Here is a 14,570-nt window from a genome sequence, read left to right as displayed (position 1 = left end):
GCGCCACGCCCCCTCCGCCATCCCCCCCCCCGCCCCTCCAGGAGTCTTGGCGCAGGCGCAGTCGAGTGAGCGGGTGAGCGCCGGCTGCAGAGTCTTAGTTGCGCGTCAGCTGATTCCCGAACAGTGTGTTGGCTTTTCCTAAGAAGAGCCCATCGTGTCAGAAGCCACTTCCTCTTCCCAGGCTTCCCGAACCTCCTCCCCACCCCGCCTGAACCACATCAATTATTACTTCCTTTCTCCTGAGCACCTTTATGTAAATTTGATTTTACAGTTGGCTGTTAACGGCTGGGCGTGGTGGCACACACGTGTAATCCCAGCACTCAGGGGGCCGAAGCAGGAGGATCGCTGCAAATTCAAGGCCAGCCTAGCCTGAACTACATATGAGACCCCGTCCCAAAAAACAAAAAAATGGGGTCCCAACACTGAAATGAAGGCTTGTGGCAGGCGCCCTGCCCGAGCCCTTCCGGCAGTCTTCATGACAGCCCTGCCAGGAGGACGCCATCACTACCGTTCCAGTTTAACAGAGGAGGAAAGTGAGCCTCCTGGAGGCCCCCGCCGGACTCAGCGCTTGCATTTAACCACCTCCGCCGCGCCGAGCTCCCCAGCCAGTGGATGTAGATGTACAGTTTCCATGTGATGTAGTTTCGGGGCTCCCGGGTAGCTCAGTAGAGCGCGCCCCAGCATGGGCAAGGCCTTCAGTTCAGCTCTCGGCAAATACGGCAAAGGACAGCCTTGGCCAGCCCGCACGCGCTCCGCTGGCGTGACGCAGTCGGCGCACCTGCACCCGCTGCTGCGCGCGGGAACGGGAGCCGCGGGCCGAGCAGTGTGCAGAGGGCGCCTCCGCGGGCGTGCCCCGTCCAAGCTGGGGCCGGTCATCCTGTCTCCGCAGCCCAGCTCAGCCCAGTGGACGGACCGGGAGTCTCAGCCGTCCCCCGAGACAGTGGGGTTTCTGTAAGGACCAGGCCAGCTCAGAGACCATCGCATTTATCAGCACCATGCTCTAACCAACTGAGCTACCGGCTACCTCTGCATCCCATTTAAACTGTAGTCCCGTGACCGGCCGGGTGGCGGAGGGGGTCTCAGGAACCGCGGCCCCCCATCGCGGCCTGCTGGCCACTGCGTCCAAGTAAGCAAGGGGAGGGACACGGCCAGGCCCAGCGCGGTGCCTGCGTGTGATGTCGCTGGCCCTGCAGGTGCCTGTGTGTCGCTGGCGGGAGCAGGTCTCATTCAAGTGCGTGTGTGTGTGTGTGTGTGTGTGTGTGTGTATGTACAAGTCTCGGCCTCGAACTCTGTAGCAGACCCGATCCCGATTTGCTCTGTACTGACGGTGCCCTGTGGATACAGCAGGGCTGCCCGGTGAGACACGGGTGCATTCGAAATGTGCGTGTGTACATGTGTGCATGTGTGTGTGTGTGTGTGTGTGTGTGTGTGTGTGTCGCTGTCCTCCGCTAAACTCTTCATAGGCGCGGCCTTCTTCGTGCTCACAACCACCGTGAGCACAGACTAGAAGGCAGACTCGCTCAGGAGGAAGGGCACCACTATAGTCCACGCTGGGAGGGGGACCTGCTTGGTATTACTGCTCGGGGCTCTCCGGCCACAGACCGGGCACAATAGGCAGAGGGAACCGCGTGCCTGCCTCCCGGAGCCAGAGCTTCTGCTGCTGCCCGCGAAGACTCGCCTTGCTGCGCCGGGAGGCCTTGCACCACACACAGCCAGATGGACGCCCCATCCCCCATGCCCCACCGGCCCCTGCCGAGGTCGCAGCCCCTTGGGGGCCCAAGGCTGCTAGGCGCCCAGCCCCCACAGCAGGTGGGTGTGGCTTTGTCGGTGCGAAGGAGCGGGGCCTGGCCCCGGAAAGGCCCTCTGGCCCTCATGTAGACTCTGCCCACCTTACCCAGACCCCACCTGCGCCCAGCCCAGCTCTCTGCGGAGGTCCCCTCACCTGTCCATGTCTCGTCCCCTGGTAGTGGTGGCGTGGGGACAAGAGAACTACCGAACAGATGCGCAGCAGCCACTGTGCAGGGTGCTGCGGACACAGCAGGAAAACCATGCGGCCTCCTTGTGGAGAGACAGATCATAAGCCCAGGTGTTAGGGCCGATGAGGCCACGGAGAAAAACAGTCATGTGGGGGCAGGACACAGGCTGAGGGAAACTTGCCGAAGATATGCAGGACAAAGGATCTAGTGTAGAATATGGAAGGCACTCTTGAATTCAACAATAAAGATAAACAACCCAGTTTAAACAACTGAGCAAGGCTTTGGGTATAGTGGTACACACCTGTAATCCCAGCTCTCAGGAGGCTGAGGCAGGAGGGTCACTGCAAATTTGAGGCCAGCTTGGGCTATGTAGTGAGTTTAAGGCCAGCCTGAACAGAGCAAGACCCTGTCTCAAAAATACCAATAAATAATTAGCTCATCAGAATATATCCATAGGAGAAAATTAAAAGAATGGGAGTAAACTGGGCATGGTGGCACATGCCTGTAATCTCAGCACTCAGGAGGCTGAGGCAGGAGGATCGTTGTGAGTTCAAGACCAGCCTTGACTACAAAGTGAGTTCAAGGCTAGCCTGAACTGCATAGTGAGACCCTGTCTCAAAAAGACAAAAAATAAAAAAATAAAAAAATAAAAGAATGGGGGTAAGGATGTAGCTCAAAGGGTAGGCACTTGCCTAGCATGTGCATAGGCCCTGGGTTCCATCATCAGCACCAAAAAAACAAAACAGAACAAAAATCCCAAGAGGATCTTTATGAGTTCGAGACCAGCCTGGGCTACAAAGTAAGCTCAAGCCAGCCTGAATTGCACAGGGAGACCCTGTCTCAAAAAGACAAAAAATAAAAAAATAGAGTTAAGCAAAAGATTTGGGCAATGCTTCTCCAAAGAAGGTATATGAATGGCAAACAAACACCTGAAACAGTGCTCAACTTTGTTGTTTGTTTTTTTTGTTTTGTTTTGTTTTTGTTTGTTTGTTTTTTCCGGTACCGGGAATCGAACTCACGACCTTGCACTTGCCAGGCAGGCGCTGTGCCGCTGAGCTAAATCCCCAGCCCCCAGTGCTCAACATTGTTATTCATGGGGGCGGAGGGAAAGCTCTCAAAGCTCTCAGCAGCTGATCATAACCAGCAGCAAGCTGGAACCAGCCGGTGCCCTTGCTCTCATGCATGGTCAAACAGCCGTGACACGTGGAAGAGAGGGACCCAGTCCAGCTATAAAAGGAGCACACTGCATAGGGTGGTGGCTGGGGTGGGTCTCAAGGACGTGACGCTGTGGGACACCCTTCAGGATTCTGTTTATGGCACAGTGTTAAAATAACACGTTTATAGAAAGGAAGCACAGATCTGTGATTTCCGGGTTTAGGGGTGTGGGGGTTGCATGGTTTGGCTGTAAAGGGGACTCTGGGTGGTACACAGCTCTTTTCTTGTTATTGTTAAGACAGGGTCTTGCTATGTAGCCCAGGCTGGCCTCAGACTTACAGCAATCCTCCTGCCTCGGCCTCCCAAGTGCTGGATTGCGGGTGTGCGCCACCATGCCCAACGTGTTCTCCTAAAGTCTCCCAATCCAGGCTGCTCTCCTCTGTTGGTGTCGAGGGCATCACCTCATGCGCAGGGGCCCTGGCCGGCTGTCCTCGTCCCCCTCCTCCTCCTGCGGCTGCACGTCATTCTTCAGCTTCCCACAGAGCGACCCTCCCCGCCAGCTCCTGTCCCCGCCTGCGCCTCCGGTGTGTGGCCTCCAGCCTGGACCTTGCAGAGCCCCGAAGCGCCTCACGGTCCCTGCCCCAGCTCGCCTGTCACACAGCCCTTGGCTGGCCTTGAATGTGACAAAGGTGGGCTGGGCGTTCCTGTCACCGATGTGTCACTCTCCACGAAGCACTGATGAATGCTCCCAGGAACTGCTGGGCACTCCCTGCCCTGCCCAGCGCAGAGTGGGCAGAGCCACAGGAAGAGCCAGACCTTCACCTGGCTTCCGGGCCCCAGGCCCTGCGGTGGGCCCTCATGAGCCAGGGCCAGCGCCTAGGATGACACAGGCACAAGGACAATGGTCCCCAGGCACTCTGGACCCCTGAGGGTGGGTTCCCTTCAGAGCCCCCACTTTACAAACAGGGAAATGGCCGGGCCTGGCTGCGCATGCCTGTGCCTGTCATCTCAGCACCCAGGAGGCTGAGGCAGGAGGATCGCCGGGAGTTGAAGACCAGCCTGGGCAATAGAGTGAGACCCTGTCTCAGAAACACAAAACAACAAACCAAATACAGACAGGGAAGCTGAGGCATCCAGAGGCGAAGGTCCTCACCTAAGGCCAGGGGTGAATGTGTAGGTCAGACTTGTCCAATCCGACCTGTGGTTTCCTCACCGGACCAGCAGCCCCTCTCAGTGGAGTCTTAGTGGGAACAAAGGAGGGGACCAAACCCTCAGGGGAGGCCCGAGGCGTCCCCAGGGCCCAGTCTGCGGAGCCCATGGGCGAAGAGCCGTGACTCCAGGCCCGGGACAGATCTGCCCAGCAGGTAGGCGGCAAGCAGTCTGGTTGCTTCAGCTTGTGTGTTGGGAGCGCCCACCCGCGCTCTGGGGACTGACCAGCCCTTTTTTATTCTTTAATGTTGAGACAGGGCCTTGCAAAGGCACTAAATTACCCCGACTGGGCTGGAGTTTGTGACCCTCCTGCCTCAGCCTCTCGAGAGCGCTGGATTACAGGCATGCACCACTGCACCAGGCAATTCCTTCCAGGTGAAATGTCCCGAGCAAGCTGTTGTCTAGAGATGGGATGGGACGGGCGGTCACCGGGGCCTGGGGGAGCTGAGGCAGGGGTGCGGCTGCTTCGGAGGCCCTGAGAGCCCTTTGGGGGGATGGGTGTTTGGGAATGGGAAATCCAGAGCTTGAAAAGCTTAGAGCTGAGGGCGTGGCACTTGCCAAGGCTGTGCAAGGCCCTGGGCTGAATCCCAGCAGTTTTACTATTTTGAAATAAGAAAGGTTAATTTTATGTTGTGTGGACTTCACCTCAGATATAAAGGGAAATAAATGCAGCCTGTGACAGACAGGACGCTCTGTCCCCACCTCCCCAGCCCTCGTCCCTCTGGTGCCCCTCTAGAGACTGGCTGAGGGTGCGGGGTTGTCACCTCCAGCACCATCGCTGGGCGCTGCACAATCAGCGGCCGTTGTTTCTCGGGGCCCTGGGGGCTGCAGGTTGGAGTGAGGGTGCTGGGGGGTGAGAGAGCCGGCTGGCAGTTGTGGGAGTTCAGCCTCTTTCTGAGGGAACGACCCCATCCCAAGACTCCGCCCTGGCAACCGGTATGATGCCACCTACAGTTAGGGTCTCAAACCTGAACTTGGGGTGCTGCAGGGCTTTAGTGCACATAGCACCCCTGGAGGAAGGCTCCGGTTGATCCAGCCCATCTTACAGATGGAGAGACCGAGGCTGAGGCCACAGTCAACTAGCTTCCACGTTCTTTCTTGTTTTTTTTGTTTTGGTTTTGTTTTTTGAGACAAGGTCTTGCTATGTAGCCCAAGCTGGCCTAAAACTTGGGGATCCTCAGCCTCAGCATGTGCCACCATGCCTGGCTTTTTTTTTTCTTTTAATTGTGGTAGCAGGGATTGACCCCAGGGCCTTCACACTTAGTTTATTTCCAGCCACTTATTTATTTATGGTTTGGACTTATGATCCTCCTGCCTCAGCCTCCTGTGTGCTAGGATTACAGGCCTGCACCATCATGCCTGGCTGTATCCGTTTCACCACGGCAGTTCTGACCAGCAAGGACACAGGCCAAGCCTTCAGTAGGACACGACTCACCCACCCCTTCACTGACCCATTTATTCTGTCACTGTTTCTGGACTCCACATCTTGGGGACACGTTAAGTTTCCCCACAGCTGGACCAACCCACCCTATTTCCGCCCCTGTCCTCAGCCCCGGGCCTCGGGGAGGAGGAAGAAGCCGAGGTCCTGCAGGCGGCTCAGTCCTGCAGCTTGCTGGAGAACACTTCGGCCCGGTCCAGGGGCGGCCTGAGGTTCACGGACGTGTAGGCGGGCTCTGAGGTCCCCAGGGACTTGGGGACAGCTTCCTGTGTGATCTGGGAGTCGTGCGTCGTCTCCCCGTCAGAGCTGCCCATGTCCCTGGTGGAGGGCACCGTGAGAGCCGGGGTCAGGGGAGCAGAGTGGACCTGAGCTCCCCGTGTCTCGGCCCTAACCCTTAGCCATTATGCTCACAGATGTGCCCTCAAACCTTCGCTCCAAGCCCGATCTTTCTGAAGCGCTCACTTTACGCTGGGTCTGGGAATAAGGAAGGTGCCACCTGTGAAGGTGAACCCACACAGTTCCGGGTCTCGTTGTGGGCTGGACAATGAGAAGCCACTGTCCCCATGTCCACAGGCACCAAGGTGTCTGAGGAACTCAAACAGGCAGAGGCTCTCAAGGGAAGCTGAGTCAGGAAGGTTCTGGGGTTTTTAGTAACTCAGGAACAGCGTGGGGGCGCCCTCTGCGGGTGATTTGAGCGCATCGCAGCCGGGCTGCTCCAGGACCCCCTCTGCCCAGGGGTCGCCTCTAGTGCTGGCCCACACAGACCACGTCAGGGGTGTCCCCGGCACTCACACGAAGCTGAGGGCGATGGCGCCGGCGAAGCCCACGAGCAGGAAGAAGGGCAGGGAGCCCAGGATGGAGGTGATGACAATCATGCCCCCGCTGCGCCTGCCGGGCCACGTGTCGATGGCCGCGTAGGGGGTGGCTGTGGAGGGGGCTCGGTTACCCCCTAGAAGATGGATCAACGCAGGGGTCCTGCTGCCTGGGCGCCCAGGGCCCGGAGGGATGGGGCCCAGGTCAGCCACCGTCTCCTCCCGCATCCCGACTTCCTGGCCTCCTCTCCCTTTCAACTTTCTATTATAAACCGACTCAAGGCTTCAGGTGGGCAGATGGGGTCAACATTGGAATAATCAAAGCCGAGCAGGAGTGCTGGTCTGGCGGAGCCAGGTGGGCAGAGGCTCCCACCCTCCTCTGGCCGGTGTCACCCCTTGGGGACCACCCTGGGGAGACACAGCCCTGAGTGACAGCCCAGGCTCTGCACGTGGCCCCACATGTTCTCCCTGCAGCCTCGCTTCCGTTGGGATCCCCAGGTGAGCCCTGGCGCTTCTCCCACTCTTCCTGGAGGAGACCTGCATCCTGCGAGGCAGTGAAAAGGCTTCTGGCTGGCTCAGCTGGACCCCATGGGGGGATGTCCCCGGGGGATGCAGGGGGAGTGACCTTGCAGAAAGACCTGACCTTGATCTAGGCTCCCCTGGGGGCCGGCTCAGCCCCACAGGGGGAGGAATCAAGTGCTCCAGCTTGTCCTGGCCCTCGAGGGCAGAGACAGGGAGGGAACATTGCAGGTTAAACTGGTTTTTCTTGTTTTTATTTTTGTTTTTTGAGACAGGGGCTGGCTATGAAGTTCAGGCTGACCTTGAATTTCTGGCCATTCTCCTGCCTCACCTCCTGAGTGCTGGGATTGCGGGTGTGCACCGCTATGCCTGGCTTCAGGTTAGACTGTTTTAAGGGCCAGGTGGTATACCAGGGAGACAGCCCAAGCCTGGCCATGGCCTCCGGGCCCTGGGGCACCACCCCTGCCCACCCCTACTTACGCTGGTTGGTGCGGATGGCGTCTGACCACAGGCTCTCGTCCTGTACCAGGCCTGTGGACACGTTGACCAGGACATACTTGAACCTGGAAGGAGACAGAGCCAGGGACTTCCAGCATCCTGTGTGTCCCAGCCTCAGAGAGCTGGAGGGAGCAGCGTGGCTGAAGAGGGGACTCTCAAGGGTGGCCTGGGCGGGCAACAGGAGGGGGCGGGACTTGGCCAACTGTCACCCTCGCATCCTCCTGTCCTGGTCTGTATCTAGATGTCCACCAAAGCCTCATTCGCTCATAGGTGGGGCTTTTCAAAGTTGGCTGGACCTTGCTGTGTGATACTGGGATTAAGGCTGTGTCGCACTAAATTAGCCCACTGATTGGAGTTAGCATAGTTCTGGGTGTGGACAATAGAAGCCCCACCCTGGGTACAGGTGGCACCAATCTATAGGCTTTTATCCTGGATGGGACCTAAAGGGATGGGAAGAAGGCAGCTGCCGCTGCCTGCTGCTTCCCGCCTGCCCTGCCATGGACCGTTTCTCCTCTACCAGGCCGCCCTGTCTTGGAGCCAGCCAGCTATGGACTGAAACCTCTACAAAGGGTGAGCCAGAATGAACTCTCTTCCTTTAACTTGTGAGTATTTTGTCTTGGCAAGGAGAAGGTTACTAAGCCCAAGCTTCCTCCAGAAAGCCTTCGGTGCCCCTCTGCAGGACAGGTGTTTACTTCGTGTTGCCCATGGTGTGCACAAGCTGGGCAGATCCCACATATCTGCTGGCAACTCTGCCCTTTGCTATTCCAAGCCTGCTCCTTGGGACCACAAAGGGAACTGGGGTGATACCAATTGCCAACCCCACTGCCCTCGGGTCAGAGCTACATTCCTGGCACAGGGACCCCAACAAACGTCTTGAGAGTACAAACATCCACAGCCTACTTCAGTGTTCACACACAGTCAAAAGCGACAGATGATTTGTGGACTGCAGTGTCTACAGCCTGTGGTTTTTAACACTCAAGCATTCTGGGAGGCTGAGGCAGGGGGATTGCAAGTTCAAGCCCAGCCTGGCAGGTTAGTGACTTAGTGAGACTCTGTCTCAAAATTGAGAAAAGTAAATTTAAAAAAAAAAGTTCTGAGATACATGGCTATAATCCTAGGACTTGGGAGGCCGAGGCAGAAGGATCACTTGGAGTTTGAGGCCAGCCTGGGCTACATAGTGAAACCCAGTCTCAAAAACCAAACCAAACAAAAACTCTGCTCATCCAGAGTTTTGGTGAACCCCATGACTCTGTTTCAAGGTGTGCATTCTTGGGGTGTGCCCACCTCTCGCCCCTGAGGCGGGGTGGCTTGCACAGGATGCCAGAGGGGATGGACGTGGAGGTATTCCCACAGGACACACAGCTCAGAGGTACTGGGCTGGGGAAGAGGACAGGAGGAACCTTGTCCCCGCAGGGTCAGAGGCAGAGGCAGAGGCAGGAAGCAAGCACTCTATGGGGATGGCAGGCGGACAGTGCTTGTGGTCCCAAACAGGCCTGGAACCTCTGGAGACCCCAACCTAAGTGTCTCCATGGCAACCAGAGTGGGCGTAACCTGAGGTCTGATGGAGGGCCAGGACCCCGCCTCTGGGGTGGAGACAGCTCAAGGCACAGGAGGAAGGTGTGGCGGGGAGGGAGGCCGCCTGCGGAGCTCTAGCTTTCTGGACTGTAGTTCACTGCCCTATGTGCTCGGCCATAACAGGTGCATAATTGCTGGGACCAGCGCACTGTGACAATGAAGCTCCTTGTTCCAAAGTTAAGAATTTTAGGGCAGTGACAGCAGAGCAGTAAGCTAACTCCGGCCTTCTGAGCCCCAGGCTCTCTGCACCTCTCAAGCCCAAGAACCCGGCCCGCCTGAGACTCAGGCAGTGCCAGTACCCAAATTCAGGAGGAACGTGGCTTCTCCTACTCCGTGCCCTCCCCACTGGGTCCGCCTCCCGCAGCTCCTCACACCCACCTGTAGGCTGTGGCTGCTGACAGCGGGGCGTTGCACAGGCCCCAGAAGTTGGGGTCCCACAGACAGGTCCTGTTGTCCCCCACCCTGATCAGGTAGGCATCCAGGATACCCGAGGCCTGGTTCACATCCCCAACAGCATTCAGGCTGGGCAGGTCACTGCAAGAAGTCAGGTCAAAGGCAGCAGCTTTGTAGGGACCTGTCCTCCCGCCCATGGTTTGCTGGAACGTGGTTTTCAGGGGGATCCCATCCCTGTCCTGTATGGAAGTGTTCCTGGAGCCAGCTGCAAAGGCAGAGTCCAGAGTAAGGATCCTGGCCACGCTAGCTCAGTGCACTCACTCAGTCATTCATCAAACGCCCCCAGCCTCTGATCTGCTGCAGCCATGTGCAGGGCCCCCCACTTCAGTGGGGGAGACAGACAAGGAGCACCTCTCAGCTTTGAGTGCTGTGTCCAGCTTTCCACCTTATCTTATTTTAAATTTGTTTTGTTTTGCTTTATTGGGCAGGGTCTTGCTATGTAGTTTGGGCTGGTCTTGAATTTACAGTGATCCTCATGCGTCAGCCTCCTGAGTACTAGGATCACAGACATGCTCTACCACACCCGGCTTCCCCATCTCATCTCAGAATGCACCTGCCTCCCCACCCCTGCTGACCGGTACACCTGTCATAACAGCCCAGGACCATCCCTTCTGTGAAACAGAAAGGGGGTCCTGTGGGACAGGCGCACGACGTGGAGGCAGATGGCCTACGCCGGGTCCCCAGCCTCTTTCTCACAGGCCAAGTGGTCTTGGACAACTGGCTCCATCTCTCTGGATCCCACTCTGCCTGCAGTGAAATGTACCCAAACACGGCATGGTGCCCCCAGACCAGACACGGGCCTGCGGCCAACAAATGTCTGCCGAGAGAATGAAATGAGTGCCCCAGCGAGCTGCTGCAAACGGCTGGTTTCTGTAGATGAGAGCAGCTGTCCTCGGGCCCCTTCCCTGGAAAGGCTGGAGCTCCTGCCCACAAAGGGCCGAGGGTCAGGCAGGTCCCCCAGGTCCCAGTGCTCGGCTTCGCCTCTCACCCCTGGCCCCTGGGGAGCTGCAGGAAGGACCCGGGCTAGGCGGGTTCCCGGCGGCTGGTGCCGGGTGCTGGGGGCAGGTCTGCGCCTGCACCACGCTGGGCTGGCCACAGCGCTCGGGCCAGCTGGGTGACACAACTGTGGGGACGCAGCGCTCCACTGCCTGCCTGCTTCCGCTGCCGGGGAGAGCGTGGACCCTTCCCGGGCCGCGGGGGAGAAGCGGGGCCCTTACCCAAGTCTGCCATGACGTAGAGGTAGACCTCATAGGAGCCCGAGAGCTGCTCTGTGCTGTCAAACATGCAGAGCGGCTTCTCCAGGGCCACGGTGGTGAGGGTGGGGTTGTTGGTGGCGAAGGTTACGCTGGCCAGCTGGGGCTGGAGGTCAACGGCTGGAGGAGGAATGCGGGCGGGTGCTGACCCCGCAGACTGCCCACGCCGCGGTGCTCCCCACCCCTTACCGCTGTGTGCCAGGCGCTGCACGTCACCCTGCCGTGGGCCCCCTCCTGAACCTGTCTCAGATGCCAGGGGTGCCCTGGCCCCAGCCTCCCGGTCATCCTGCCAGAAACTCTCTCCCCCTACAAATTTTTCTTTTTTCTTCGTCTTTGTTGGTACTGGGGATCAAACTCAAGGCCTCTGCACTGCACTGAGCTATAGTTCCAGTGTGTGTGTGTGTGTGTGTGTGTGTGTGTGTGTGTGTATTCTAAGACGCTACATACATTGCCCAGACTGGTCTTGAACTTGTGATCTTCCTGCCTCAGCCTCCTACAGTGCTGGGACTACAGGCGCCGCCACCATGCCTGGCTGCCCCCTGCAGATACCCAGTCACTGAGAGCCCCACTGCAGCCCCTCACGGTGTCTGCCCCATGGGCCGTGTCCTCCACCCCTTCCTCTTCACCTGGACCCAAGCAAGAGGGCCCTTCTACTCTGTACCATGCGAACCTGACCCTGTGCCCCACCAGCCCCTTTTGCGGCTCCGACCTGCCCTCTTGCTCAGCTCCCCCGACCCCAAGCCATGCCAAGCTCTGGCAGCGGGGTGCGCAGCCTCCCCCCTGCCAAACTCGCCCATGCTGCCCCTGGGCGGAACCGTCCTCCCTCTCCCGCGGTCCAGGGGCCCTGTCCGCCCTCAGGCCTCTGTATCTTGGTCTCGCGCAACACCGCTCACAGGGCAGGAGCCACCCCTGAGCCCTCGGAGTCCCACAGAGGAAGCTCATAATGTTGGCTGCGGCTACGACCTGGGCGCGCGGCACCAGGAATCCGTGCCCATTCCTAGAATGAATAAGTGACGCCCAGGCCGCTTCCCATCCAGGCTCCGCTCGGGCCTCCCTGGGAGGGTCCCGCAACCGGGCCGCGCCTCCTCCCCGCGAGCATCCCTGCTCACCCGAGCCAGTCCGCAGGCAGCCGAGCGCCAGCATCGCCCAGAGCGGAGGCATCACCGAAGGCAGCAGCGGCCGGGGCGCGGTCCAGCTGTGGCTCACCTGGCCTCTTCCGCGCGCACCTGCCGGCCTGGGCTCTCCTCACGCCCCGCCCCCGCGCGCGCCGGCCAATCCGCGGCCTCGCCCGCGGGCTATTTGCATAAACCCCGCCCCGGCAAATTGGTCCCGGGGTCCTTTGTCACGCCGTCGCAGAAGCATCCGCTGCGCGCTGGGAAGAGGGCGTTCAGGCACCTGGGAGAATTGTTCTGCTTAATGGGGCCTTGGGTGCTACCCGTCCCCTTTGGAAGCCTCAGTTCCTATACTGTAAAATGGGGACGCTAATTCCTACCCCTATGGAAACCCCTGCTGTATACAAAACCTTGGTAAAACTGCCAGCATGAAAAATAAAGTGCTAGGTCTGTGAACTGTCTGACACTACAAGTGTGACATTCAGTCCCCAAGCGCAAGGCCAAGGCTGGGGAGCCCAGAAGGGGGAGGGCCTCACCAGGCCACGGTGGCCTCCTTGACAACGCTGATGCTGCTGGAAGCAGGGATCCTGCTGCCCAGCTCAGGGTCCCTTCCAAAAAGATGGAAGAGGAGCTGGGAGTGGTGATACAAACCTGTAATCACAGCACTCTGGGAGGCTGAGGCAGGAGGATCGCCACAAGTTCCAGCCCAGCCTGGGCAGTTTAGTGACCGAGTGTGACCATGTCTCAAAATACAAACTAAAAAGGACTTGGGGTACAGCTCAATATGAAGGCCTTGGGTTGGATCCTCAGTTCCAAGGGGATTCAGTGAAAAGGGTGGAAGAGGGCTTTGATGCCTGCTTCCCAAGCAGGTGTTTGCAGGTAGAGATGGGGTTGGCACCTGGAATTCACACCTCTCATGCATCTGAAATCCATTTTATGTTTAAGAATAAAAGTTGGGGGCTGGGCATTTAGCTCAGCAGCACACCACCTGCCAGGTGAGTGCAAGGTTGTGAGTTCGATTCCCAGTATCGGAAAACAAACAAACAAACAAACAAACAAACAAAAAAGAATAAATGTCGGGGGTGAGGGGAAAATAAAATGGAACCAGCAAGATGAATGGAGCCGTGCATAACACGGATGGTAAAATTACGAAAAGTGACCTTGGCCCGGGGTCGCTGGCCAACTCCAGGGGTGGGAAACCTTAAGCACAAAGGTACCTGAGGGAGACCCCAGGGACTCAAGGGGGGCTGCCCGCAGCAGGGGTGAAGGGCAGGACCTAGGGGTTCTCACTACAGGGTGGGGAGACTAGGAAGAGGGAGACTGATGGGCATTTGTTTTCATTTTTGATTGTGGCATCATGATGAAAACCCTACCTTTCACCTCTGATCAGGAAAGAGGCCTGGAGGCCCCCACACCCCAGGCCACCTGCGGAGTTTCCTGCCCCAAAAGTTTAACCTCCCTGTGTCCACTGGGACTCAATCAGACCCAAACTGAGTGGCCTCTGCAAACCAGCTGGCCCGGCTGCCCTGGGAATGTCAGTGTCAGGAGAGACCAAGACAAGACAAAATAAAGCAAAGCTTGAGAACTGTGTGGAGGGGATAAGACTAAACAGACGTGGCCGAGAAACGAACCAAGGGACTTTGATGAATTCCCAGATAAAAAGGAGCAATGTACGCTGATAGAGTCAGTATAACAACCAGAGAAATTTGAACCGAGCAGTGTTTACTAGGGAGCAATCCTGATTAGAGGTCTCGCTTTGGCAGTATGGTGGTGGTGTGTAGCTGTGTAAAAGGGGGCACACCTGAGCCACTTGGGCAAAGTGTCACTCTACGTGAAAAAGAGACAGCCAGGCATGGTGGCGCACACCTGTAATTGCAGCACTTGGGAGGTTGAGGCAGAAGGATCTCAGTAAGTTCAAGGCCAGCCTGTGCTACATAGTGAGTTCAAGGCCAGCCTGGGATACACAGCAAGACCCTGCCTTTAAAAATTAAAAAAAGAAAAGAAAAAAGAGAGAGAGAGAGAAATAGCAGATGCAGCATGCTAACAGTTGGTAAATAACTATGAGTATGCATTGTGCTGTTCTTGAAATGTTCCTATAGGTTTAAATTTTTTTTTAACTGGACGTGGTGACACACACCTGTAATCCAAGCACTCTGGGAGGCTGAGGCAGGAAGACTGCAAACTCAAACCCAGCCTGGGCAATTGAGAGAGACTCTGTCTCAAAATTTTGAGAAAAAAAGGATAGGGGATGTAGCTCAGCCCTGGGTTCAATCCCCAGCACCACAGAAATCAACAAATTGGCTTCAAAGTAAAACGCTGAGAGGGCTAGGGATGTAGCTCAGTGGCAGACTGCTTGCCTAGCATGCATGAGGTTCTGAGCTTGATTCCCAGCACTGAAATTAAAAAAAAAAAAATCAAAGCATGAGGGGAGGGGTTCGTGCTGTGTCCTCACGAAATGGGGCGGGGCTCGGTTGCCACCTTCCGCACAGGGTATGGGGTCAGGTGCTTATCTGGGGCACGAAGAACACACCCCAGGGCTTACGGGCTGACATTTCTTGTCTAACCACGGC

At 57.5% G+C, this 14,570-nt stretch overlaps 1 protein-coding gene across 3 annotated transcripts; it reads right to left on the bottom strand.

Moving 5' to 3' along the window:
* Positions 1-5,778: 5,778 nt before the first annotated feature.
* Positions 5,779-12,223, bottom strand: Upk3a (uroplakin 3A). 3 transcript variants are annotated; one of them, XM_005379483.2, is made up of 6 exons: positions 11,998-12,223; positions 10,853-11,008; positions 9,561-9,840; positions 7,590-7,672; positions 6,571-6,760; positions 5,779-6,096 (listed from the first exon to the last, which is right to left on the bottom strand). In XM_005379483.2, the coding sequence occupies exons 1-6, from the start codon at positions 12,047-12,049 to the stop codon at positions 5,937-5,939; spliced, it is 921 nt and encodes a 306-aa protein (XP_005379540.1). In that variant the 5' UTR covers positions 12,050-12,223; the 3' UTR covers positions 5,779-5,936. The 3 variants fall into 3 exon arrangements, with proteins under 3 accessions (XP_005379540.1, XP_005379541.1, XP_005379542.1); XM_005379484.2 differs by having other exon boundaries at positions 6,571-6,727; positions 11,998-12,222; XM_005379485.2 differs by having other exon boundaries at positions 6,571-6,703; positions 11,998-12,215.
* Positions 12,224-14,570: the final 2,347 nt, after the last annotated feature.

The sequence above is a fragment of the Chinchilla lanigera genome, unplaced genomic scaffold (genome assembly GCF_000276665.1).
Source record: "Chinchilla lanigera isolate Chin_1 unplaced genomic scaffold, ChiLan1.0 scaffold00012, whole genome shotgun sequence".
Classification (NCBI taxonomy): domain Eukaryota; kingdom Metazoa; phylum Chordata; class Mammalia; order Rodentia; family Chinchillidae; genus Chinchilla; species Chinchilla lanigera.
This window is presented reverse-complemented; position numbering and strand designations above follow the sequence as displayed.